The 26,088-nt window shown below is 44.7% G+C and overlaps 1 protein-coding gene and 1 pseudogene across 6 annotated transcripts in view; both read right to left on the bottom strand.

Moving 5' to 3' along the window:
- Positions 1 to 8,098: 8,098 nt before the first annotated feature.
- On the bottom strand, positions 8,099 to 9,163 carry LOC112309160 (replication factor C subunit 5 pseudogene; annotated as a pseudogene).
- A 5,409-nt stretch (positions 9,164 to 14,572) lies between these two features.
- The window catches only part of BCAR3 (BCAR3 adaptor protein, NSP family member), a 116,777-nt gene continuing 105,261 nt past the window's right edge, over positions 14,573 to 26,088 (bottom strand). For all 6 annotated transcript variants that reach the window (XM_045199409.2, XM_024565370.4, XM_053920071.2 and 3 more), the window contains 4 exons: positions 24,451 to 24,622; positions 21,689 to 21,800; positions 18,447 to 18,659; positions 14,573 to 15,197 (listed from right to left, as the gene is read on the bottom strand). In XM_045199409.2, coding sequence (XP_045055344.2) covers positions 15,019 to 15,197; positions 18,447 to 18,659; positions 21,689 to 21,800; positions 24,451 to 24,622 — 676 coding nt within the window. In that variant the 3' untranslated portion in view covers positions 14,573 to 15,018. The remainder of the gene's footprint in view (positions 15,198 to 18,446; positions 18,660 to 21,688; positions 21,801 to 24,450; positions 24,623 to 26,088) is intronic.

The following is a 26,088-nucleotide window of genomic DNA, read 5'->3' on the forward strand; positions in this document are numbered from 1 at the left end:
CATCCTCACAATAATATTAACAAAAGCAAAATATCTTTGGACTTGTTGAAAAGGATAGATTTTCTTTGTGAAGAAGGTGTTAGTTTAGGTGGAAAATGATAAAAACCAAACCATTTCAATAAGGTCGTGCACCTGAAAGCAAATATATTTCCAAGTAGAATCCCTGTTAGTGACCTAAGAAACTATAACAAGTGTAAGAGATGCCAGAAGACTGGGGGTTGGAGAGTAAATTCAGGTAATAACTTCAATAGCTCTTAAAAGTACTAGATAATGTTGTCAGCATTTCAGAGAAAATGTAATGGACAAATGACCTAGGTGCTAAAAATAAGAATAAAATTATCCTCATTTCTTTCTTCAGCTACAGTCAAGAAACTCTACAGATATAATTGTCTTGATTTCAGCACAATTTTAGTATTTGACATGATTTCTTGCTCGTTTTTGTGAGTAAGATGGCGAATGCATTGTAGAGAATAGGAAGTTGCAATGAGCTGATTTGGTAAACCCACAATGTCAACCCTGAGAACTTTTTGTGGAAAATAAATATATATATATTTTATAAACCATAATAAAATAAACAGATCTATCACCCAACTTAAGAACAAGAAAATTACCATCTCCTCCTTCAAGGATAACCATTAATCCTGGATTTTATCTTTATTGTTTTTCTTAGTTTTTCCACATGGGTATTTTTTCCTCAACCTGATTAACTTCCCGTGGTTTTGAGCTCTGTAGAGATGGTGTCATACTCTGTGAGCAGGACCGATACTCGGCCGTGCACAGTGATACAGCCATAGGTAATGTTAAATACTGAAATATCTCCATACTGGTTGGTAAACAGTAATTCCAGAAAGAGTACAACTGGTTAATCGTATATGTTTTTATACATATGGTTTATCTCAGAAACCACGTGTGACCCCTTGCAATGCATTTGTTGTGTGAGCACTGAGGACAAAAGCTGAAGGGCTTTACTATAGATTTGCTGTTATTTCAGGTTCGGCGATCTTCTTTGGTTTTGTGAGTCCTTGAGTCAAAGAGGGACCTGGGTAACCAAGCTGAGGGAGACCCCTCTTCATCCTCCAAAGAAATGTCTTACCCTGCTCTAGGGGGTGCTGGAAGAGGGCATGGGTAGACACAGGTGTTTGGGGACATAGTCCCTTGTGTAGTAATGGCCATTTAGCTGCTTTTTAAAGTTTTGCTTTATTTGGCAACTTATTCTGCGGTCGAGGGTGGTCTGTCTAGTACATTGAAGAGATGTGAGGAGAAGGATCCTACCAGGACTGTTTAATACTCAGCAGAGTGTGCGCTCCAGCAAGTGACGGCACAACTCCTGCTGTGTTCTCCAGCCTCTTCCCTTGGCTGGTCTCCAGGTCGGAGTATCGAAGTCGTCCGCTCCACCTCCACGAGTATACCTTTCCCCTCACTCACCTGGGCAGACCAAGCTGCTCGGACTTCAGTATTATTTGAGAAAAAATGAAGTCATTGCATGGCAACTTGATGTGAAAGGAAGGTGACGGATCTAAGGCTGAAGAATTTAATGCCAGCAAATGATGGGTTGATTATTTTAGAAAGAGGCTTGACTTTCAAAAATATCAAGGTAACAGAAGAAGAAGCTTCTGCTGATGAACAGGGAGCAAAGTTCCCAGACGCCATTAAGAAAGTAATTAAGCTGGGGTGGGGTGGAGGGATGGGGAGAAAAGGCATACAACTGTAATTGAATAACAATAAAATTTTTTTAAAAAAGTAATTAAGGAGAAAGACTATCTGCCTGCACAGGTTTTTAATGCAGATGAAAGTGCCCTGTTCTGGCAGTGGGGGGTGGGGGCGGCACAGAGGGATTTTATTATTGGTAAGTAAGAGAAGCGAGCTCCAAGGTCTAAGGTAGGAAGGGATAGGCTAACACTGCTGTTTGTGCAATTGCAGACTGGTTTATAATCAGAACTGCCCTTATCTATAAGCTGGGGACCTCTGGGCCTTGAAGGGAAAAGATAAACACCAGCTGCCAGTCTTCTGGTTGTACACAATAAGACCTGAACACCGAGAACCCTTTTTCTGGATTGGTTCCATCAGTACTTCGTCCCTGAAGTCAGGAAGTACCTTCCCAATAAGGGACTGCCTTCTAAAGTTCTTTTGGTATTGGACAGTGCTCTGGGCTACCCAGAATTTTATGAATTCAATGCCAAAGATGTCCGAGTGCTCTGCCTGGCCCCAAACAATGTCTTTATTCAGCCTCAAGATAGGGAGTCATAAGGACCTTTAAGGTTCATTACCCATGGTCCTCCAGAAAAGATTGTCAGCACTGTGGAAGAGAACCGATAGAACACCATGAAAGTGGGAAGGATTACACCATTGAAGATGCCATCATAGTTCCAGAAAAAGCTACGAAAGCCATCAAGCCTGAAACAAATCCTCGATGGAGAAAGCTGTCCAGATGTGCACGACCTCACAGCATTTATGACAGAGCCCATTAAGGAAATCATGAAAGATTGTGCATATGGCAAAACAGTAACTAAAAAAGGTGAGCGTGTGTGAGTGTGTGTGTGTGTGAAGGGTTTCAAGATGCGGATCTTGGAGAAATTCAAGAGCTAATGACACCAACCGGAGGAATGAACAGAAGACGAGCGCTTCCAATCCAATGCCAGGTGTTGAGGGAGGAGATGGAAGGGGCGGCGCCAGGAGACAAGTTGACATTAGACAATTTGGAAGAAGCGTTCTAATTATTCAAGACTACTTTTGACTTCTCTGACGACATGGGCCCTTCTATGACAGACAAGGTAAAGTAAACAGAAAAAGCATTCGTACAATATAGAAGTATTTTCAGAGAAATGAAGCAAAAAAAGACAAATTATATAAAGTCATACCGAGTGTGCCTGCCTCTCTTGCCTCCCACCTCCTCCATCTCTTCCTCCTCTGCACCCCTGAGACAGCAAGACCGACCTCCTCCTCCTCAGCCTGCTTAGTGTGGAGACAATGAGGATGAAAACCTTTATGCGGCTCCACTCCCACTGAATGAACAGGAGATGGTCACCATGCTGTACAGCCAGTAAACACGTGTTTGGTTTGTGTGTGTGTCTTCACGCGCTGATCTACTAACTCTATGGCAAGAGCCGGTGTGATGGTTTGGTGTCGGATCGCTTATTCCTTGTGTAGAACATCATGTGTAGTACATTTCTGGAAGTGGTAGCTTAACATATGCATAAGGTGAGTAATATTTAATATAGAATTAATAATGTATTCGTTTTCCTCCTGTTTTATAAGTGTGCTTTCAAAGAATTACGGTATGCCTGTCTCCTAATTGGAGGTAGTGCTCGTTAGCCTACCATCGCAGGTGGTTTTTTTTTAAAGTAACAATTTCCAATACTGTATTTTGAATATGACTGTAATACTGTATGCAGTAAAAATTTTATAAGGGCTCATTCATTAGTGTGTAGGGTAGGCCACCATGAAGCCATCCTATGAGTTACACTAGACTGTCGTAAAGCAACCGTATTGTTGCTTCACTATTAGTGCGTGAATTGCGATACCTGTAAATAAATACGAATTTCTTTTTCACATTATCTTTTCATTTTCGATGTCTAGTGTTAGTAATAAGTACACCATCTACAGTGTTTTTATCCTATAAGACTTGATGCACATCTTGTAAACAGACGACGTAAACTTAGTTACTGATAAATACAGTCCTGTGACTATTTTCTGGTGATTTTCATAGCATTCTTTCTGTAGCTCATGTTATCAGTAAGGCTTCCAGTCAACAGCAGGTTATTAATAATTAAACTTACGAGGAGTCAAAAGTTATATGTAAATGTGCGACTGCACGGGAGGTGGGTGCTCCTAACCTCCGTGTTGTTCAAGGGTCAGCTGCTAAACAGTAAGGCTCCGTACATCCGTGTGCGTGTTTGTGGACACCGGGGTTTCTCTGAGATCTACCCAGGGCTGGACTTATGGGGTTGTGAGTTATATTTCTATCCAATTTTAACAGAGAATGCCACATTTTCCACCCAGAGTGACTGTAACATTTTTACACATCTACAGGTTGTGTACCATCCAGAGCGATTGTAACTTTTTACACACCCACAGGTTGTGTATAAGGGCTACCTATGCTCCTGTGTTTCCTGGCCGGCACTTAGGAGTGATGCTTTTCAATTTTTGTCAGTTTGGGAGATTTAAAATAGCATTTCAGTGTAGTCTTCATTTGCTCTTCCCTGATTATTGATGAAGGTGAATATCTATTCATGTATACCTTTGTGTTTTCTGTGAAAAGCCTGTTTATAATATTCGTCCATTTTTTTTCTTTGGTTGATGTCTTTTCATATTCGTGCATGGTTCTTTACATATTAAGGGTGCTGGTTGTAGTAGTTTTATCTCTTGCTGTGTAACATAGCTGGCGACTCTGGCTCAGAGTTTCTCAGGAGACTGTAGTCAAGATGTAGGCCAAAGGCACAATCATCTCAAGGCTTTGGGGCTTTAGAGTCCCCTCCAAGATCATTTACGTTATTGCTGGCAGGCCTGTTTCTCGCCATGTGAACCTCTTCATAGGGACGCTTACAGCACAGCATCTTGCTCCCCCCGGTGAGCGATCCAAGAGAGAAAAAAACTCAAGACAGAAGCCGCAGTCTTTTACTAACCTGACCTAAGACGTGACATGCCGTTGCTTACTCGGTAATGGCGTTCGTTAGTCATACCGCTGCTTACTCGCTCTGTGCGGTGGGTGATGCACACCCCCCTGCGCAATGTGGGACAACAGCAGGGCGTGAGCACCCGGTCGCAGGGCCCATCTCGGAGGTCGCCTGCCATACTAGTCTTTTGTCACGTTTATGTGTTGCTAATCTCTCTGTTCTTTCAGTTTATCTGATAATTGTTTAATGAACAGTTCATTTTAATGTAGATTGATCAATCTTTCGAATTTAATGCTTTTTTGGTTTAGTTTAAGAAATTCTTTCTTGATTCAAAGTAAAAAATATATTCCCTCCTTATGTTTTTAATGTGTCCATCGTCCTTTGTGGAATATAGAGCAGGCTAGAAGACAGCCGAAGCGTATAAAGACATAGCCTGCAGTAATGTTTCCAAGAGTGCTTTGTGGAGCACAGGCACCCCTAAACTTGCCCCACGAGGTGTCGCTCAGAGATGGGGCTCCAGATTGCTCCTCACAGAAAGATTCTCTACCACATGAGTTTGGGAGACCTTACATTCATACTCCTGTTGCCCTTTGGCAGAGTTGTGGTAGATTACAAGCAAACCAACAATAAGAACAAACTTCCAGTTCTCAAACTTGCTTGAAAACGGAACCCTCACAGAACATTGATTAACATCTAATAGGCACAGAGAAATGCTGATCTCAATAGGAGACGTTCTACAACAGAATCGCAGAATCTTATTTCTGGAAGGATCTTAGGAAGTCATCTTGACTTTTGGACAGAAGTACACCTTAGCCATCACGAAAGAGAACTTGCTTTGTTAAAGCATGGCCACTTCCTAATTCCATAAGGTTTATTGTTTTGTTTTGGGGGGTTTTTTTTTGGTAAAACATTCCATCTTTAACAATTGTTTTAGAGACGGAGAGGAAGGGGAGAGAAAAACAATCGAATTTGGTGTTCCACTTATTAGTGCATTCACTGGTCGCTTCTTGTATGTGCCCTGACCAGAGATCGAACCTGTAAGCTTGGTGTATTGGGCCGACGCTCTAAGCAACTGAGCTAGCTGCCCAGCCAGGGCGACAATTTTATTTTTTAACAGTTCGCCTTAAACACTTCTTCCTCTAATGTGTACCCTTTAAAAAAAAATAGTACTTTGTTTGCTCAATAAGGAGGAACCTGAAGTCAGAAGGCAATAATTAAATGACTCAGTTTTTTTTTTCCTGGTAGTCATATAATATTCCCTAATTCTATTCCTCTAGTTGTCCCTTTGTTTCCTTTTAAAATACTTGTTTTCGATGTACTGTGTAGTGGATATGTACTCATGCAATGTACAGAGTGACCCCTGATTAGTGCCCCCCTGGCACCACACACAGTTATTGCAATACTGTTAACTGTATTCCCTATGCTGTACTTTATATCCCCGTGACTATTTTGTGACTTCTCACTTCCTCACCTGGCTTGTCCACCCTCCAGCCCCTCCTAGCCGGCAACCCTCAGTTTATTCCCTGCACCTGTGAGTCTCTTTCTCTTTTGTTTGTACATTTATTTTTCCTTTAGATTCCACATGTAAATGAAATCATAAGGTGTTTGTCATTCTCTGACTTATTTCACTTAGCATAATACTCTCTAGGTCCATTTATGTTGTCACAAATGATAAAATTTCATTCTTTTTATAGCCGGGTAATATTCCATTGTGTGTGTGTGTGTGTGTGTGTGTGTATGACATGTCTTTATCCATCATCTGTTGATGGGCACCTGGGCTGCCTTCATGCCTTGACGATTGTAAATAACGCAGCAGTGAACATAGGGGTGCGCATCTCTCTTCAAATGAATGGTTTGGATTTATTCAGTTATATTCCCAGAAGTGGAGTTGCTGGTTATAAGGTAATTCTATTTTTAATTTTGGGGGGAACCTCCACACTGTTTTTCATAGTGGCTGCACTAATTTGCAGTCTCGCCCACATTGCATGAAGGTTCCCTTCTCTCTACATCCTCGCCAACACTTGTTGATTTGTTGATGAGCCGTTCTGACAGCTATGAGGCGATAATATATTATCGTGGTTTTAATTTGCATTTCTCAGATGATTAGTGATACTGAGCATCTTTTCATATGTCCGTTGGCCATCTGTAATGTCCTCCTTGGAGAAATGTCTGTTCAGGTCCTCTGTCCATTTTTTAATTGGATTGTTTGGTTTTTGGTGTTGAGTTGTATGAGTTCTTTATAAAATTTGAATATTAATTAATAAGGATGTATCATTGGTGAATATATTCTCCCATTCAGTAGGTTGTTTTCATTTTGTTGATGGTTTCCTTTGCTGTCAAAAACTTTTTAGTTTGATGTAGTCTCATTTGTTTATTTTTTCTTTTGTTTCCCTTGCCTGAGGAGATATGTGAGAAAAATTATTACTAGGAGCATTGTCAGAGCTTTTATTGCCTATGTTTTCTTCTAGAAGTTTTATGGTATCAGGTCTCACATTTAAGTCTTTAATCCATTTTGAGTTTATTCTTGTGTGGGGTGGAAGGAGATGGTCTGTATGTATTTTTTGCGTGTATCTGATCAGTTTTCCTAACACCTTTCAGACTGAATAGACTGTCTTTATCCCACTGTATATTCTTGCCTTCTTTGTCATAGACAAATCGACCTGATAGGTCTGAGTTTATTTCTGGGCTCTCTGTTCTGTTCCATTGTTCTATGTGTCTGTTTCAATGCCAGTACCGTGCTGTTTTGATACTACGGCCTTTTAGTATAGTTTGATATAAGGTCGTATGATTCCTCCAACTTTGTTCTTTCAAGATTGCCATAGCTCTTCAGGGTCTTTTGTAGTTCCATGTAAATTTTAAAATTATTTATTCTAGTTCTGTGAAGAATACTATTAGTATTTGGATAGTGGTTACAGTGAATCTACAGATTGCTTTGGGTAGTAGGGATATTTTATTTTTTAATTTTTTTGTTTTATTTTTTAGCAAAGCTGCTTTATTTCCATTGTGAAGAATGATACAAATGCAGCATGACTGCTGTGAAGTGCTACATTTGCACACATGGCCTAGTTCCTCCGGCAGGCGCAGGTGTAGAGTCAGGCTGCCTCTCACGGGCCCTCCCTGCATTAAATACTCATGGGTGTTGTACAGCCTCTGGCCCTTAGTGGCATAAATTGAAAGTTTAGTGTCTACCCACAATTAGGAACCTGCTGGTAACTCCTCTACTTCAAGAGGAGAAATAAAGACCAGTTTTTAAAATCAGAGAATCAAGTCCATTTTATGAGTATAATAGTTTTGGCCAGAAATCTGTTAACATCTACCCTGAAAGTAGCTAGCTACATGGACAGTCACAGATTATACTTGATTTTGGTAATGTTCTGTTTATCTTGAGTTGGAAGACGGCGGGCATATAGATTTGAAAGTTAGTGTCAGAACTGAAGTGGGGTAGGCTACCTTCCTGTTACCAAGCAACTGAAGGGTAAAAGCCTGAAGGTTGAAATAAAAGTGTTTGCTTTTTTCCCTGAACACAGGTGGGCAGTGCAGTAGGACAGCTGTATGTTAAAACTGTTTTGTACATCTCTGCTCCAGACAGCCACAAACAAGGTACTTTTTATACATCTGCTCACCCGTGCCCGGAACAAGAATTCTCCAAGACTGGGCGTGCTTGTGGCTTCATCACCTGACCTCAGGTGGCAGTCCATCCCGTAACCACGTCCCCTGTTCTCTAGTCACTGCTGGGCCTCAAAATCACAGCAAATGGTCCTCAGTCAGCATCTGGGCCTCTGTGACAATCAGGGCTCTGGTGACTTGAAAGGCTGCAGTGAGGGAACTCGGCTGAATCTTCTCATTGGTGCCACCAGAAAGTCTGTTCTCAATTTCCGCCATTTTGGTCAATAAACGTATTCAGACTGAAGATGGAAAGTCTGCAGAGACAAGTCTCTGTCAGGATATCGTGTAATGCCAGCGCCGTCAGAGTCTTCACCTCCGTAACGTTTCTGTAGGCTGTGGCGAGGTCTTGGTTCGACACCCCGGCCAGAGTGTCGGTGAGGTCTGACTTGAGCAGGTGCCCCGCGCAGGGGTACACGGTCTCCTCTGCCACTTTCCCAAAGGCCATATTGGTGCTCTGCAAAACGTTCAGAGCCCCTCACATGTCTCCACGGGAAAGAGTCACAAGTGCTTTCATCCCGTCCTCATTTGTATCGACTCTCTTCTACATATTCCAGGTGTGGAACCATGAGTTCAGGAGTCCAGGGACTGCAAGGCGGGGATACTCTTTGGCCCTTAGTTACAGATGAGGCAAAATCTGGTATTTTCAGTAAATTTCTCAATCACTCTCCTCAAGGCGTCCTGGTGTCTTGAGTCAAGGCATCAGCTTCGTTCAGTATCACAAGTTTAAAGCCTTTCTTAAATATTGTCCTTATGCTAGCAAAGCTCGGGATTGGTCCCCAAACGGTATCTATTCCTCAGTTATCTGAAGCATTCAGATCCAAAGCCATGGAGGTGAATTCTTTGTCTTTGTCTAGCCTTTTCCCACAGGCTAGAATGGTGGATGTCTTTCCTGTCCCCAGAGGACCATAGAGAAGCAGGTGGGGCAGTCCATCCTCACTGATACATTTTTGAATGGTACTCAAAATGTCCTGAAGAGAAATGAGGTCACTCAATGTGTATGGCCAGTATTTTTCAATCCTCTATGGCTCGGCTCGGCTGCAGGTCTGGGGGCAGTGGGGTATGGACCGGCTGGGGCTTGTCCACCCAGCCGACCCCTTTCCCTGCAGCAGCCCTCACAGCTGCTGGGCCTGCTCCTACCAGGGCAGGTTCCTGGCCTTGGACGCTGAGGGTTGCTGCCACTGTTTGTGCGCTGAGGTTTCCGTGGTGGGATGGTGAAGGTGTCTGGATCTGCTGGGGTCAGGTCTTCCCTGGGTTTGCACAGATCTCGGATATTTTAAAATGTTAATTTTTCCTACCCATGAGCATGTTATGTACTTCCATTTATTTGTAACTTCTTCCATGACTTGTAATTTTCTTTTTTTTAAATGTATTTTATTGATTATGCTATTACAGTTGTCCCCTTTTCCCCCTTTCACTCCATCCTGCACACCCCCTCCCTCCCACATTCCCCCCCTATAGTTCATGTCCATGGGTCATACATATAAGTTCTTTGGCTTCTACATTTCCTATACTATTCTTACCCTCCCCCTGTCTATTTTGTACCTACCATTTGTGCTACTTATTCTCTGTACCTTTCCCCCCTTCTCCCCCCCTCCCACTCCCCTATTGATAGCCCTCCATGTGATCTCCATTTCTGTGGTTGTGTTCCTGTTCTAGTTGTTTGCTTAGTTTGCTTTTGTTTTTGTTTTCGGTGTGGTTGTTAATAACTGTGAGTTTGCTGTCATTTTTACTGTTCATAGTTTTGATCTTCTTTTTCTTAAGTAACTCCCTTTAACATTTCATATAATAAGGGCTTGGTGATGATGAACTTCTTTAACTTGACCTTATCTGAGAAGCACTTTATCTTCCCTTCCATTCTAAATGATAGCTTTGCTGGATACAGTAATCTTGGATGTAGGCCCTTGCCTTTCATGACTTGGAATACTTCTTTTCATCCCCTTCTTGCCTGCAAGGTTTCTTTTGAGAAATCAGCTCTCAGTCTTATGGGAACTCCTTTGTAGGTAACTCTGTCCTTTTCTCTTGCTGCTTCTAAGATTCTCTCCTTCTTTTAATCTTGGCTAATGTAATTATGATATGTCTTGGTGTGTTCCTCCTTGGGTCCAGCTTCTTTGGGATTCTCTGGAAGTCCTTCCTGGAAGTCTGTTTCCTTTGCCAGATTGGGGAAGTACTCCTCGATTATTTGTTCAAATAAGTTTTCAATTTTTTGCTGTTTCTCTTCTCCTTCTGGTACCCCTATAATTTGGATGTTGGAACGTTTCAAGATGTCCTGGAGGTTCCTAAGCCTCTCCTCATTTTTTTGAATTCTTGTTTCATCATTCTTTTCTGATTGGATGTTTCTTTCTTCCTTCTGGTCCACACCATTGATTTAAGTCCCAGTTTCCTTTGCGTCCCTATTGGTTCTCTGTACATTTTCCTTTGTTTCTCTTAGCATAATCTTCATTTTTTCATCTAATTTGCGGCCAAATTCAACCAATTCTGTGAGCTTCCTGATTACCAGTGTTTTGAACTGTGCATCTGATAGGTTGGCTATCTCTTCGTTGCTTGGTTGTATTATTTCTGGAGCTTTGATCTGTTCTTTCATTTGGGCCTTTTTTTGTCTTTTTTGCCTTGGCGCACCCATTATGTAAAGGGGCGAAGCCCTAGGTATTCCCTGGGGCGGGGTAACGCTGGTCGCTGTGCTGTGACGCTGTACGTGGGGGAGGGGCTGAGAGGGAGCAATGGCGCTTCCTCCACTCTCTGCCAGGTTTCAGTCACTCCCTCCGCTACCCACAATCAAATCGGGCCCCTCTGGTGCTGGTTCCTGGGTGGGTGGGCTTGTGCACGCTCTAGGCCCCTGTGGGTCTCCCCAACGAACTGTCCCGTGAGGCTGGGAGTTTCTCCTGCTGCCGCCTCAACCCCCACGGGTGTTTTCAATCAGAGGTTTGAGGCCTTATTTCCCCGAGCTGGAGCCCTGGGTTGTGCGGTCTGTCCCCTGGTCCACCAGCTGCTGCCTCGCTGGAGAGCTGCAGCTTTGCCCGCCCTGCTCCACAATCCACCTCGCTGCGTCTGCCAGCCACCGCCTTGCCAGGAGTCCTCTCTGCCCGGCTCCGCCCCTCCTACAGGTCTGGATAAATGTTTCTTCTTTATCTCCTTGGTTGTCCAACTTCCATACAGTTCGATTTTCTGTCAGTTCTGGTTGCTTTTTGTTTTTAAATTGTTGTCCTCCTTTTGGTTGTTCAAGGAAGCACTGTGTCTGCCTACACCTCCATCTTGGCCGGAAGTCTCCGTGTCTTGTAATTTTCTGAGTGCATGTCTTTTATCTCCTTGGTTAAATTTATTCCTATTTTTTAAAATGCAAATTGTAAATGGGGTTGTTTTCTTAATTTCTATTTCTGATAATTCATTATTAGTGTATAAAAATGCAACCGATTTTGAAATAATGAATTTTGTATCCTGCTACTTTACTTAATTCTTTTACCAGTTCTAATAGTTTTTTGGTGGAATTTAGTATTCTTTATGTATAATATAATGTCATCTGCAAATAATGATAGTTTTACTTCTTGCTTTCCAATTTTAATGCCTTTTATTTATCCTTGTCTGATTGCTGTAGCTAGGACTTGCAGTACTATGTTGAAAAGAGGTGAAAGCGGACATCTCTGTCCTGTTCCTGATCTTAACGGAAACACTTTTAATATGAGTTGAGCATGATGTTAGCTGTGGGTTTGTCATATATGCTCTGTATTATGTTTAGGTATGTTCATTCTATTCCCTCTTTGCTGAGAGTTTTTATCATAAATGGGTGCTGGATTTCGTCAAATGCTTTTTCTCCTGTGATATAATTATATAATTTTTATTCTTTGTTTATGTGGTGTATCACGTTAATTGATTTGCAGATACTGTACCAACCTTGCATCCCAGGAATAAATTGCACCTGACCATAGTGTAAGACCTTTTGATATATTCCTGAATTCTGTTTGCTAATATTTTATTGAGGATTTTTGCATCTATGTTTATTAAGTTATTGGCTTATATTTTTTTTCTTTGTAATGTCTTTGCCTGGTTTTGGAATCAGAGTAATGCTGGTCTTGTAAAATGAGTTTGGAGGCCTTCCCTCCTCTTGAATTTTTTAGAATAGTTTGAAGATAGATGTTAATTCGTCCTTGAGTGATCGATAAAATTCACCTGTGAAGCCAACCATTCCAGGGCTTTTGTTTGTTGGGAGTTTTTTAGTACTGATTTGACTTTTGATGGTAGTAATTGGTCTGTTCAGATTTTCTGTTTCTTCTTGATTCAGTCTTGGAAGACTGTATGTTTCTAGAAATTTATCCATTTCTTTCAGATTGTTGAATTTGTTGACATATAGCTGTTCATAGTATTTTGTTACATTCCTTTGTATTTCTGTGGTGTTAGTTATTACCTCTCCTCTTTCATTTCTGATTTTATTTATTTGGGTCTCTCTCTCTTTAGCAGTTCAGCTTTTTATCGATCATGTTACAAAAGAGGTTTAGTCAAGAAGACCAAAGCACTTGTTATCAACAGACTCCTCAGATACTTTCTTTGCTTCCACTTTCTTCTCAGCTGGGGCAGCAGTGGTGGAGGGGGCAGGACCTCCTCCTCATGCAGCACCTGCTCCTGTGGCAGGTCCACCAGCCCCTGCACTGCAGATGAGGCTCCTGATGTTGACATTGGCCAGATCCCTTGCAAACAAGCCTGGTCAGAAGGGTTCAGCATTTACACTGGCTGCTTTTAATGCGGGCAGAGATGAGGGCTGGGCAGATGCAGGTGAGCGCTGAGATGGAGATGGAGGCCGTGGTGTGGGTGAGTGCTGGGTGAGCCCGCCAGGCACTGTGCTAGGTACATCTGCTGTTTCCCAGTCTTGGCAGGGTGGCCTTATATAGTATGTGTTCTGTGAGGCCCGGTGGCACACTCTCCCTTATCACCTGATCCAGGTGCTCCAGGAGTGTCCCTTGTATGGGTGGTGTGTGTTCTGTTGTGGTGGTTGTGTGTTGACCACTGTTGGCACATCAGTGAGTGGGACTGGCCCTCGGGCCGACTGGCTATGAAGATTGGCCATGACCACAGAGTATGAGCTGTCATGCAGGAGCTGACCCCCAAGGAACGGGATTCACCCCAGTGGGGTCTGTTTCCTGCTGAGATCTCTTGAGTGTGCCACGTATGGAGCTAATTAATCGGGTGGTGTTCTGTGTGGTTGAAGCCGACCACCAACTGTGTTGGTTCTGGGGCTTCTTGGGAGGGACTGGTGAAGGTCAATGTAAGATGCTGCTTGTGCCCAGCTTGGGGCTGTTAGGAGCTACAAGGTGATCCACAGTTGGTAGCTGCCTGTGCTAGCCTGGATGCACGTGGGAAGGGCCACACTGCAAACCGAGGCTGGTGCCACCAGTATCAGGCCTGGGGCAGGTCAGCAAAAAGCCCAAGGCACCCTAACATCTGCCACTGCCTGCTGGCTGCCCATAAGGCTCAGCTGCTGAAAGCCCCTTGGGCAGAAGATGAGGTGGCTGAGGCAGGGTCTCGGAGTCGTCAGGGTAGAGCTAATGGATTTCACCGGGCTAATGCAGAATCAGGTTCAGCCGTGGGGGGCGGGGGGTGGCTGAACACAGAGACATTGGTGGCTGCCCCTAGCCCTCTCACTCCGGAGCCACACAATCCAGTTTCTCCCTCCATGTCGCTGGCACCCCCTGCACCCCTGAGCTGAGCTTGACCAGAGGGTTTTTTTTTGTTTTTAAGATCGACTGCAATTTGAGAAAAGTTGGATATAAAACTATTATGTATGGTCCCAGAATTATTTAGAAGATAGGAAGAAAAGCAAATTGGTGTTTGACAGTTGGTGGCAGAGCGATGCAAATTTATTTTAAAATATTGTATTCCAAATTTTCTATAATAGAAAAAAATTAAGAGTGATACTGATAAACTAGGAAGTATCCCCTTTGGAAAGTCCAAAACCTAGAAAACTTACATGAATCAGCTAGAGGGAAGAAATGACTGTTGATTATTTTGAAATACGTGAAGTGATGGCGTTAAGTGTACCAGCACCTGGGCGCTCACTCTTTACCAGGAGCTGCGCGGCCAGCCCCCCAGCTTGGGGTTAAACCTAGGTCTCCGGAAGCGGCTGTACTTTGTATCACTACTCACGCTGTCTCCTAAGCCTGAAGCCATCCATTTTCCACACCAGTATCATTAATCTTCGTTTACTGTCAGGATATGGTTAGTGGTAGGGAAGAGAGTGCCAGAAAGGTAGGAGGTAGAATTACTGTATGATGATGGTTGTTTAATATTAAAGAGACTGGATACAATTGTTTCACAAAAAGATATATTTTCATATGGCTATTTACATTTTTTCATATTTAGTTAAAGAATATCATACAACTGATACCTTCTGAAATGTTTCATGCTTTTAAATTCTTTTCTATTTACATTTTTCTGACATGGAATTAAAATTAAAATGGTCAAAAACCTCGGTAATAGAAAGCAACCAGTCAACATAGCTAGGTCTGCTCTTAAATCTGCGGATCAACATTAGCAATAGTTACCTTAATAATAAATTACTTATTTAAAAATCAGTAGTAATTTTAAACAATTCATAAATAAGTGTGCTCTGTGCAATTTACATGTTTAATATCCTGTGGATACTAAAAGCTTGTATATTGTCAGATTTGCACATTATTACTTTTTCAAATGATAAGCTTTTCCAAAGCAGAAACTGGAGAAGCTTGAAATAATACCCCAAGGCTCTGCGGAGATATCAGAGCTCTGCTTGCTTTACAGGAGGAGGCTCCAGTTTACGTGAGAGGACAGTTAAAATCTGGTTGAATTTCTCATATCTCTCTGTCTGGTTAACTTGTGCGCCTTTGCTGCCCCATAGCAATCGCATTTGAAATTCAGTCTTGAAGATTTCACTCATTTCTTCATCCGGTTGAAAACCTAGTATAAACAAAACAAAACAATGTTTTTTCAGTTCTGCCTAGAACAGTGTTGAAAATAGGCTGAAAACTTGCTTGTTTAAAGCAGGATCAAAATGAACTTTCCTTCTCAGAGTTTTAAAACATCCCCCAAGGGAAACCCCGGGCCTGCTGTGTGTAAGGGAGGGCAGAGGCCCACTCTCCAGGCCCTGGGCACCTTCAGGGAAAGAGTAACAAGCTCACTGAACAGGACAATAACATTTGCGTACACAAGCCACTGTGGGCTGTATTGCTGTGAGGAGTGTTCAAAGTACCTTTTGGGTTTTTTTTTTTTTTACAACTTTATTGGTGCATCATTTACATGTCATGATTCATCCATTTCAGCTGCCAGTTGGACTTACAATAAATTTATAGTGAACAACCGTCACCACCAGTTTTATATAGAACGTGACCATCACTCTAGAAAATTCTCTATTAACCCTTTGCAGTCAACCCTGTTCCTACCCCAGGCCCCCACCAACCACTAATCTGCTTTTGGTTGCTATTGTTTTACCTTTTATAGAAATTTTATATAGATGGACTTATATAATGTGGACCTTTTTTGTGCCTGGCTTCTTTCACTTAGCGTGGTGTTTTTGAGATTATTTAATATTGTTGCATGTTACCAATAATTCCTTTTTACTGCTGAGTGGTATTCAGTCACATGGACATGTGACATTCGGTTTGTCCATCCACCACCTGGCGGGTACTTGGATGTTTCCAGTTTCTGAGTATCATGAATGATGTTAAGTCTGTGTGGACATGCATTCTCATTTCTCAGCGAGTGGAACTACTAGGTCATAAGGTAAACATCTGTTTACTTTTAAGAAACTGTCAAACTCTTTTCCAGAGTGGCTCTCCCATTTTATATTCTCATCGGTAACATATGAAGATTCTGTTTTCCCCGCACGCTGCTAACTTTTAGTATTGTCGTTCCAGGGAGTGTGTGGTGGTATCTCATTATGGCTTAAATTTACATTTCCTTTACGACCAATGCTTTGAATATCTTTCCATGCAGTTATTTGTCATTCCTCTATCTTCTCTGGTATAGTGTCCTTTCAAATCTTTGTGCAAATCTCGTTTGTCTTCTCATGGAGTTCCAAGAGTTCTTTGCAGAGTCTGGATATAACTCCTGTACAGACACATGGCATGGGGCAAAGCAGCTTTACGGTTGTGAGTTTACTAGTTTATTCTTGCATCACTAACGATTGATTATGTTCCTTGCAGGCAAGTGTAAACCTACTTTTGCCCCATCCTGTATGTTTGTCAGATATTTTCTTCTAATCTGTTAGTTGCCTTTTAACTTTCCTAACAGTGTCTTTTGAAGAGTAAAATTTAAAATTTTGATTTGTCAGTGTTTTCTGTTATGGTTCATGGTTTTGGTGTCCTAAAAAATCTTTGCCTAACCCAAGGGCACAACGAATTTCTCCTGTTTTCTTATAGGAGCTTTATACTTACTTTTACTTCACTCATATTTGGGTTCTATGATCTATTTTGGATTAATTATTGTGTATGGTATGAGGTAAAGATTAAGGGTTTTTTGCATAGAATATTCAAGAGTTCCAGCACCGTTCGCTGAAAGACTGTGTTTTATCCAGTGAATTACCTCCACACTTTTGTCAAAAATCAGCTGACAACCATACGTGTGGGCTTGTTTCTCAGCGCTCTCTTCTCTTTTATAAAAGAGAATTATCTGGTCTACCTAAGGCCAAAGATGCTCAGTCAACTCTGCTAGAGAGGGGAACCTCTGGCCAGTCACACAAGCATGTGGTCCTCATCCTTGATCACTGCTGGAGGAGCCTGCTCTGTCCTTAACTGTACCCCCCCTTCTAGGTCGCAGGATCTTGGCAGTTGAGAGGCTTTCAGTCCCTTCTTCCCTGTGATGCCAGAGTATCTGTGACAGATAACCAACCAGAAGCCAGATGACAACTTCCATTCATTCGGTTGGTAGGTTTGGAGCCCCTACCCTGGGCTGGGTGCTGGGGGTGTGATGGTGAGCATATCTCTACCCTTTCTGGGTTCACGGTCATTCCCAGCAGTGGGAACTTGCTAGGTCAACCTGTAGCAGGATCAGCTGAGAAATACCAGGAGATATCATTTAAAGTAATTTGCTGTAGAACAGCTTAAAGCTTAAAGCACATTTTTGGCGTAGGCAGCATCCGAAGTGATACATGCATTGGCTCTGCGTAAGCAGGCACTGTAATCTCTGGCGAGTTATGTGCTTTTACTGTTTTGAGTTCTACACTGCTAACCTTGGAGAACTTTCTGAGGGGAAAAGAATGAAACAGCCAGATGATGCTTATATATACCGCAGACACAGTGCAAACTGTTCAGTCCTGAATTCTGGTTCTGAAGCAACAGCTTTGTTCTAGGATGAAATAATAGGCCTCTCCCACCCCACAGTGGATCTTACTGTGGGCCCTTGCCCTTCTTACCTTCTTAAGTTCTTACCCTTGTGGATCAAACTGTGGGCCCTTGAAGAATTTAAAAAATTATACAGTGAGGAGGAGAAAGTAATCATCCCTGATAAGTGCCATAGAAAGTCCTTGTTTTTGCATTTGCTTCCTAAATGGGCTTTTTGCCTCTAAGCCTTTAGCCCTCCAGACTTCCTCCACCCAGATGCCAGATTCCAAACACCAGCCTGACCATGGGATGATGCCCTTCCTCTGCCCAGCCCTATGTGGAAGGCCCTCCACCTGTACCCACTCCCTTCCTCAGCCTGGCTGGCCAATCCTTAAGGCACACTTGACCCTAATCCAAACCCAAGTACTTGTATTGTGTACTTCTGCCCCCCCCCCCCCAGTCTTTGCTGACGTTGGCCCCTTTGATGCGAAGAGCAGGGGAGCGCTCTTCCCAGTGTGACTGAGGGGAAAGGGGCTTGCAGGTAAGCGAAGTCAAACAAAACCCCAGCTCCGCGTGTTGGCCCATCATGCTTTCTAATAGCGATTATTAGAGGTTCTAATGGTAGGCAAGCTGACCAGATCTTTTTTGACCTTTTCCCTCTGTTTATTGTATACCAATGGCCCAACAGAATACATACAACAAAGAGAGAAACGGGATCCTTAAGTCATTTAAGAATTAAGAGGAAGTAATCAATCATACAGGAAATGGAATTCCCATGCCCCAATCTCTTCTCCTTGGCATTACTCTAATTGAGAACACCCCCGTCTTCCATGCCTTCGTTCCAGTTACTATGCAGAGGAGACCGCAGCTCACAGACAGCAGCTCCTACCTTCCAGAATCCTCTCGGCATTCAGCCGGTAACTGCTGGCGGCCTCTGCCATGAGTCGGGCTGTTGCCAAATGGTTCATCATAATCTCGCAGCTTTCGTCATTTTTTTCCCACATGTCAGTTCCTTCAAAAGTGACAGCCTGCCGTTCCATTAAGGTCACAAGAGGCATCAGCAGAGGGACTGATATATTGTTTGGCAGGACACATGTGGACTCTGAAAAACAAGGGGTAAAGTTTTCCATGTCATTCTTTTTTCAAAGTTAAGCACAGAGAATTCCAGTTCCAGATGACGATGTAGGAGAACCTTAGACACCCCTCCCACCATGGACACTTAATCTTCAGCTAAATGTGGAACAACTTTGAGCGAGGCCCGCATAGAAGCGGGTAGGAGAGGCGGGGACACAATTTCACCATAATCCCCAATCCTGGTGCAGTGACCCACAGTCTGGAGCGAGTTCAAACCCTGGAGCTTCTACCTGAGGAGCAAAGGGGTTGAACCCCACACTGGGCACCCCAACTTGTGCCTGAGATAAGCCCCCAAAACCAATGGGGCTCCAATCCACGAGACCGACAAGGCTATAATGGCCTGGTAGACAACTCTTACGGGGTTCACATGTTCTAATTCACCTGCCCAAGGACTGTGCGGAAAGGTAGCTGATGGAGAGGTGCTCAGACTTTATGTGAGCAAGCCTGAGGGGTAGCCCTCTCATTTAGCACACACCTGGGGGCTGCTAGCTGACAGGCACCACCTTCACGCTCTTCCTCTGCCTCATGCTAGCTAGTGGGCACCATCTTTTCCCTTTTTTCCCTTCCCTTCCTTCCTTTTTTTAAATACTGGGTTCCCCTCCTTTTCTCTTTTTTTTTCTGTGGAAGCCATCCATCAGCTCTCCCTTGCCTTTGCTCCAGCTCAGTGGTCTATCCCAGAAAGGAGCTCATACCCTTCTCTGGCGCTTCATTTTTGCAGCTGCTGCCCAGGGACACCTACATTGCCTGGCTCTGGGGGCCAGTGTGGCTTATGCCCGTGGGTCCCACAGGACTGTAACCAATGGAGAGGGAGTTCTTAAACTCTAGGGCACAGCGAGAGGCAACAGTGGCCTGTGAGCTTATCATAACTGCAGCCTGAGGAGCAGGCTTCTAATTAAACACACATCTAAGGGTTGGCAGTAATCCTTTGCAGAGACCTCAAAGAATGGGCGCTATCTTCGCGCTCTCCCCTGCTGTGCTCCAGAATCCCAGTATCTCCCAAAGGGGTGTTTTTCCATGTATCTAGTGCCCCAGTTTTTGTGGCTGACACCCAGGGAACGCCTTGATCACCTGACTCTTGGGGCCAGGGGAGCTTGTGTTCGTGGGTCCCACTGGACTGTAATAATTGGAGAAACAGTTCTTGGCAGGCTCCCCTCTCCCCATTGCCCAGGGCGCTGTGAAGACAGCAGACAAACACACGCTGTCTTTGTGTGAGAGAGGCCTGTGTGCTTGTCCTGGAGCTTCAGCCTGAGGGACAGGTTGCAGGCACGGCACCCAGCTAGGGGCCCTCACAGGAGTTCTCGGGGAGCAGGATGGAGGGCAACATACCTGCACGTTCTCTCTGACTCAGAACAGTTCAGTTCTTCCAGAAAGCTTACACACTTGTCCAGAGCCCTGATTTTGTAACTGCCACCCAGCGGACACCTCCAGATTGTCTGGTGGCCAGTGGGGTTTATGCATGCTGTAGCGTAGGACTATATATTTGCATATATAATTCAAAATGGATTAAAGACTTAAATGCAAGACCTAAGACCATAAAACTCCCAGAAGGAAACATAGGCCATAAGCTCCTTGACATTGGTCTTGGTGATGATTTTTTGGATGTGATACCAAAAGCAAAAATAAACAAGTGGGACCACGTCAAACTAAAAAAATGCTGCACAGCAAAGGAAACCATCAACAAAATGAAAAGTCAACCTACAGAATGAGAGGAAACATTTGCAAATCATCTATCTGATGAGGGATTAATATCCACAATACGTATATAAACAACTCATAGAACTCGATAGCAAAAAAAACAAAAAACAGACAAAAAAGAAAAAAACCCACAGAGGACCCAGACAGACATTTTTTTTAAAAAGACATACAGATGATTGACAGATACGTGAAAAAATGCTCAAAGTCATCCATCATCGGGTAAGGGCCAGTTAAAACCACAAGAAGTATCACCTCACTTGTTGGAATGGCTATTATAAAAATAGAAGTGTTGCTGAGGAAGTAGAGAAAAAAGAACCTTTTGCACTGTTGCTAGGAAGGCAAATTAGTGCAGCCACTCTGGAAAATAGTATGTGGGTTTCTCAAAAAATTAAAGATAGAACTACCATATGATCCAGCAATTGCGCTTCCGGGTGTTTATCCAAAGAAAACAAGAAACACTAGCTCAGAAAGATACGTGCACCCCCCACGTTCACGGCAGCATCATTTACAATGACCAAGACACGGAAACGACCTAAGTGTCCACCAATAGAGACATGGGTAAAGACGGTGCAGGGTGTATTACAACGGAATGTCCTTTAACCATAAGGAAGCATGATACCCACCACCTGTGACAACGTGGCTCGTGAGGTCGCACTGAGTGAAATAAATCAGACGGACATCGCATGCGCTCTCACTTACACGTGCAATCCAGGAAATCAAACAAAAATCCCTGAGCCCACGGATGCAGAGGACAGTTTGGTGGTTGCCTGAGGCAGAGGGTGGATGAAATGGGTGAAGGGGGTCAAAAGGTACAAATTTCCAGTTATAAAATGAGCATGGTAACTAGAATTAATATGACTGTATGGCACATTTGAAAGTAGCTAAGATCTTGAAAGCTCTCATCACAAAAAAAAATATTTCTGTAACTGTGTGTGGTGACAGATGTGAACTGGACTTACCGTCGTGATCACTTTGCAATATGTACCAATACCAAACCATTACATTGTACCCCTGAAACTATACAAGGTTATGTCAACTATACCTTAATTTTTAAAAAGATAAAGACAGAACGAAGTGACTGGTGGCCCGTGTCTTTTTTCAGCAACTGCAGACCTACATGCGGTGCTGTCATCTGACAGAAACCTTGACCCACACGCCAACAACCCTGCAGATGACTCACTCGGGGACGCGCAACATGCCCTGCTAAACGCTTTGGTCAAACCAGAAGAACAGATGCGTCCTAATGGTCTTACAGCTGCCCCGGGGCAGCCACCAGGCCTGCTTCGCTGACTCCGCGCTCACCTCTGCCTTCGTGCAAGATCCTGCTGAACGGCTTCAGCTGCTTCTCGTAGAGGATGGCGCTCTGGGTGTGCTGGCGCCGCAGCGCGGTCCACGTCTTCTCTAACCTCGTAATCTGGAAGAAAGAAAGGTGTTACCATTTTGGAAAGGGCTGTTTTAAAAATAACCTTTTGGTTTAAGTTGCGGCATAGATGACAGATGCACGCAGTAAAAAAGTCAGAGCAGGGGACTTAGTGGCTTCGCCCCAGTGGCCCATCCCGCGGCGGCTCCTCCCACCAGTTTCCTGTGCGCATGCCTGTGCGCCGTGCACTGCCGGAAAATGAGCAAATGCATGTCACACTCCACATATTCTTTGTTCCTTGCTTGGAAGTCATTTCACGTGCATATATGTAAAACAGCACAGAACAGCTTATTTTGTTACACTTCTGCATAATATTCCATTTTGTGGATAAACCATAGTTTAGCCAGTCTCCTATAAGGGTTTCCAACCTGTTTTTCTATCACCAAAATACCTGGTAAAGATGTTGCGAATGTGTACGTGTGTGTAAATGTCTGGAGGATAAATTTCCAGAAGGGGAACTGCGGGGTCAGAGTACATTCATTTAAATCTGGAGGGGAGCTGCCAGCCGGCTTCCTCAGAAGTTACACCGGTGAGAGGGTGTGGGAAGGTGAGGTGCAGCGGGTTAATGTCCCCGTAAGTAGGAATGTCTGACACATGGGAGAGTGTCCAGGCCATGTGATGCCACCTCTCATTCCCTTACACTTCTTTTGGGATAATGTAGTCAACACCAGCACGTGCCACTGACTCTGCCTGCCCGAAGATAACTGGCGCCCCGTGCGCACCCTCCCACCAGCAAACCTCTGTCTGAAGTTTTCTGCATGAAACGAGGGATGGAGGGAGGGCAGTAATGCTCCGGGAACAGGAGCCAACTCGGGTATTTGAGGAATTTCACCTAATCCTATGAAGCAGGTATTTTGGCCTCATTTTACAGATCAGAAAACATAAGAGATTAGGTAACTTCCTCAAGATTTCACCACCGGTAAGGGCAGGGCTGAAATTCATTTCGAAGGCCTCTGAGAGTTCCCATGTGTTCCACGTGAAAGGGCAGAAGGATCAGCACCAGCAGATCTTCTGGGAAGGGAAGGACGTGGGCTGGTCTGCCTCTGGCCACCCACATGCCACCCTCTCCCCTCACATTCCCACATCCTCCTCCTCAGCCCTCAAGCATCCCCCATCTGAAAGAAGCCCTTGTCTCTCAGCTAAGGCCATATCCTGCCGGGTGCACGTTTGGACGGTGACACACACAAATGATGTGACTGCTCTGGGGTTTTCCCTGGAAGTGGGTCTACCACTTCCCTCCGCAGGGAAGGGAAGCTCCAGCTCACCCCAGGGCCCTGAGTACCGTGGAGGACTAGGTCCCCTTGTAGCTGAGGTGCTCCGGGAGGGAAGAGCCTGAGGCTGCTGGAGGGGAGGGGGCCGCCTACAAAGCCATGTTACCGCGATCTGGGATAAGTCCCTGACCGCTGGGTCTGAAGTCACGGACAACCAGCTAATGCCACAGAGCATCCCCTATACCACACTGTGAGAGCGCGTTGGGCTGGAAGACTGTACACACAGCGCAGCTTGTTGGCTCAGGCCTCAAAACTACATGCACGTTTGGATAAGAGCAAATAAATTTGATGCAAATTAAAAACACCTGAATAAAAAATTGAACTCCTGATATTATAGAAGTCAGTATATCATGAAAATATGGCTGAGTTTGCTTATTTCCAATATCAACCCTGCTAAATTCCAGTGCACCTAAAGAATTTTGTAAACTCTTGGAATGCTACATTGTAATTGGAATTGACAGACCCCTTCCCCAAATTTTCCTGGCGAAGGAACTAAGTTCTTTGGCTTCTTGTTTTGAAGGTGACCTTGCTTTAATCCAAGGAAATTGTGTCCCTAACATGCCCTGCAGGACATGTGACGGCAGCTGTCCTCCCCGGTGGCAAAGTTGGATTTCCAGTGAGTACCAGGTAGGATTTGCAAGATAATCTGTGGCTATGGAACAGCCGAGCGAGATGACGAGCGGCTCTGGGTCACTCTGCAGATCGCGCTGTAAAGCAAGTCCTCTCCACACCTGGGGCTGGCAGACCGGAAGTGGGGAAGCCAGATCTGAGCATGCGGGACCACAGGACCATGTTCCTCTCTGAGGGCCGCTTGATTCAAATACAGGTTTTCAGTTTTGACACTCGTCCTAAAATCAGCCTGTCCAAGCAGATCAATTCAAAGAGCCCGATTTCCGAAACTAACTCGGGTTATATGGCAGGCAGTTCAGAGATTTGAATTTTTTAATAAGAGAGGGTGTTTTAGGTAACCTGAGGAGCATTCTTTGAGATAAACCACTCTAGGGATTCTCAGATACAAGCTCCCAAATGGCTGCCCGCGCACCTGGTGACTCAGACGGAAGCAGTCTCTTTCTCATACAACACACCTGCCCCAGACACATCACCCTCGCTGTTCTTCAGGGACACTGTTCGTGAGGATGAGTCTTACTGCACCTCGAAGACAGAGCATGGGCTGTTGGCAATTACCCTCTGTTTTTAAGAACTTAGGACACTACTCTTGGTTGATTAGTCAAAGCAGCTTTCATTCAGATCCAATTTACGTTTTGAGTGACAAAGATTATCTGTCATTTGCTACGCACCGGCTTGCAGACCACTTTTCAGAACGTGCGGTCTGCACGGGCCCGCAGGGCTGCACCAGACCAGTGGAAATTTACCTGTGGCATTTCCAGCGCTTTCATGATGGCCGAGAACGAATAGAGGTCCCCCATGGAGTCCTTCAGCTCCACTGCCACCTGGATGATGCGATTGAGGGTGGCTGCTCGGTCCTCCAAGGTGCCCGTGCAGCCCAGGATGTCCACGGCAATGCCGATGGCCATGGTGCTGTGTCTGAGAGGGAGGAGACCAGTGGTCAGGCCCAGGGTCAACAGGACTAGCAGGGAATGAAACCGAACCAGCTGGGAGAAGGACTGGCTTTGCACCATTTGCTGATCTTGCCCTGAGATGTGCTGGTAGCTCAGACAGTTGGCTGCCAATTTCAACACAGGCCACGCCCACCGGGACTGCAGCAGGACCGGACAGGGCCTCAGAAGCTGCACTTTGCAGAGGCAAAAAGGACAGATGCCCCAGGATAGGGCATTGCTCAGGCCTGGACCGGGGGCATGAAGAGGGCCCTCCTCAGACGAAGTCATGTAGCTCCTTGTACCTTCTGCCATGAGAGGTCCGAGGAGCCACCAGGTGCCCCCAACACATTGGGGAATCCTTTCTCAGGGAAGCCCTGGGCCACCTCCACTGAGCCCCTGCACTGGGGAATGGAAGGGACAGAAAGATGAAAGAATATGCTTGATCCAGAAAGACAAAAGGGTGTCAGAAACAAGAGAGGAACGAGGAGCTAGGGATGGAGTGTCTGCTGCTCTGGTTAAGGGCCAGAAAGTGAATGGGGACATGGGCAAAGACCAAACAGCAGACTGGCAGGGTGTCCCTGTGAGGTCGGACTCGAATAAAACAGAAATCTTATGTGTATCCGCCTACAGTCCTCCCTTTTCTTGTCCTGACTATACAGGTCGACCTCGCAGACCCAGCACAGGAAGCACATGACCTTCTGTCGATGTGACAGTGGGGCCAGTACAAATGGGGCCGCAAGGCAGCCTCCCTCATGGGGGGCAGGCAGCACAGCCTGCCGTTGCTGCCTTCCCTCTGAAAATCAGGTCTGCGGAGTGGACTGCGCTGGGCCAGACTGGCCCCAATCACACTTCGTCCAGGCTGTGAGACCAGTGCTGGAGGCGAAGCCCCAATCTGTAGCGTGGTTACTGAAATACATGTCTTTGAATGTCTGGGGCCACCTTGTCCTGAAAGTTCAAAGCTAAGGATGCCACTCCATGGCGGTGCTTGTCTCTGTGCCCATGGGTGTGGTCTCTCGCTCGCTCTCCTTGAGCAGAGGGGGCCACCGTTCACCTAGTACCTAGCATTACTAGTTGCTCTTGTCAACAGATGTCCAACCTAAGAAAAAGTCAGAAAAGTTTACTTGAGCCAAACCAACAGCAATTGCCAGGAAGCAAAATCTCAATGGATTGAGAAAATGCAACGGAGAATGGCAGTTTTGCAGCTTATTTTATACATTAGAATCAAAGGAGGAGACGTAAGAGGGGTTACATGGAATCCACTGGTGGTGGGTCAGGGGGCTGTGGAAGGCAAAGCAGGGCAATCTCCATCAGATAAAAAGCGAAATGGAGAGACACATATTTATTTTACGTGGTGGGGACGGGGCAGTTAACATGTACAGCGCAGAGCCGGTGTGTGGGCAACAAGACGGCACTGTGGTCTCCTGCTCTGGTGTGGTGGTGGTGCCTTTGAGG

This window comes from Desmodus rotundus, chromosome 3 (genome assembly GCF_022682495.2).
Source record: "Desmodus rotundus isolate HL8 chromosome 3, HLdesRot8A.1, whole genome shotgun sequence".
NCBI lineage: Eukaryota > Metazoa > Chordata > Mammalia > Chiroptera > Phyllostomidae > Desmodus > Desmodus rotundus.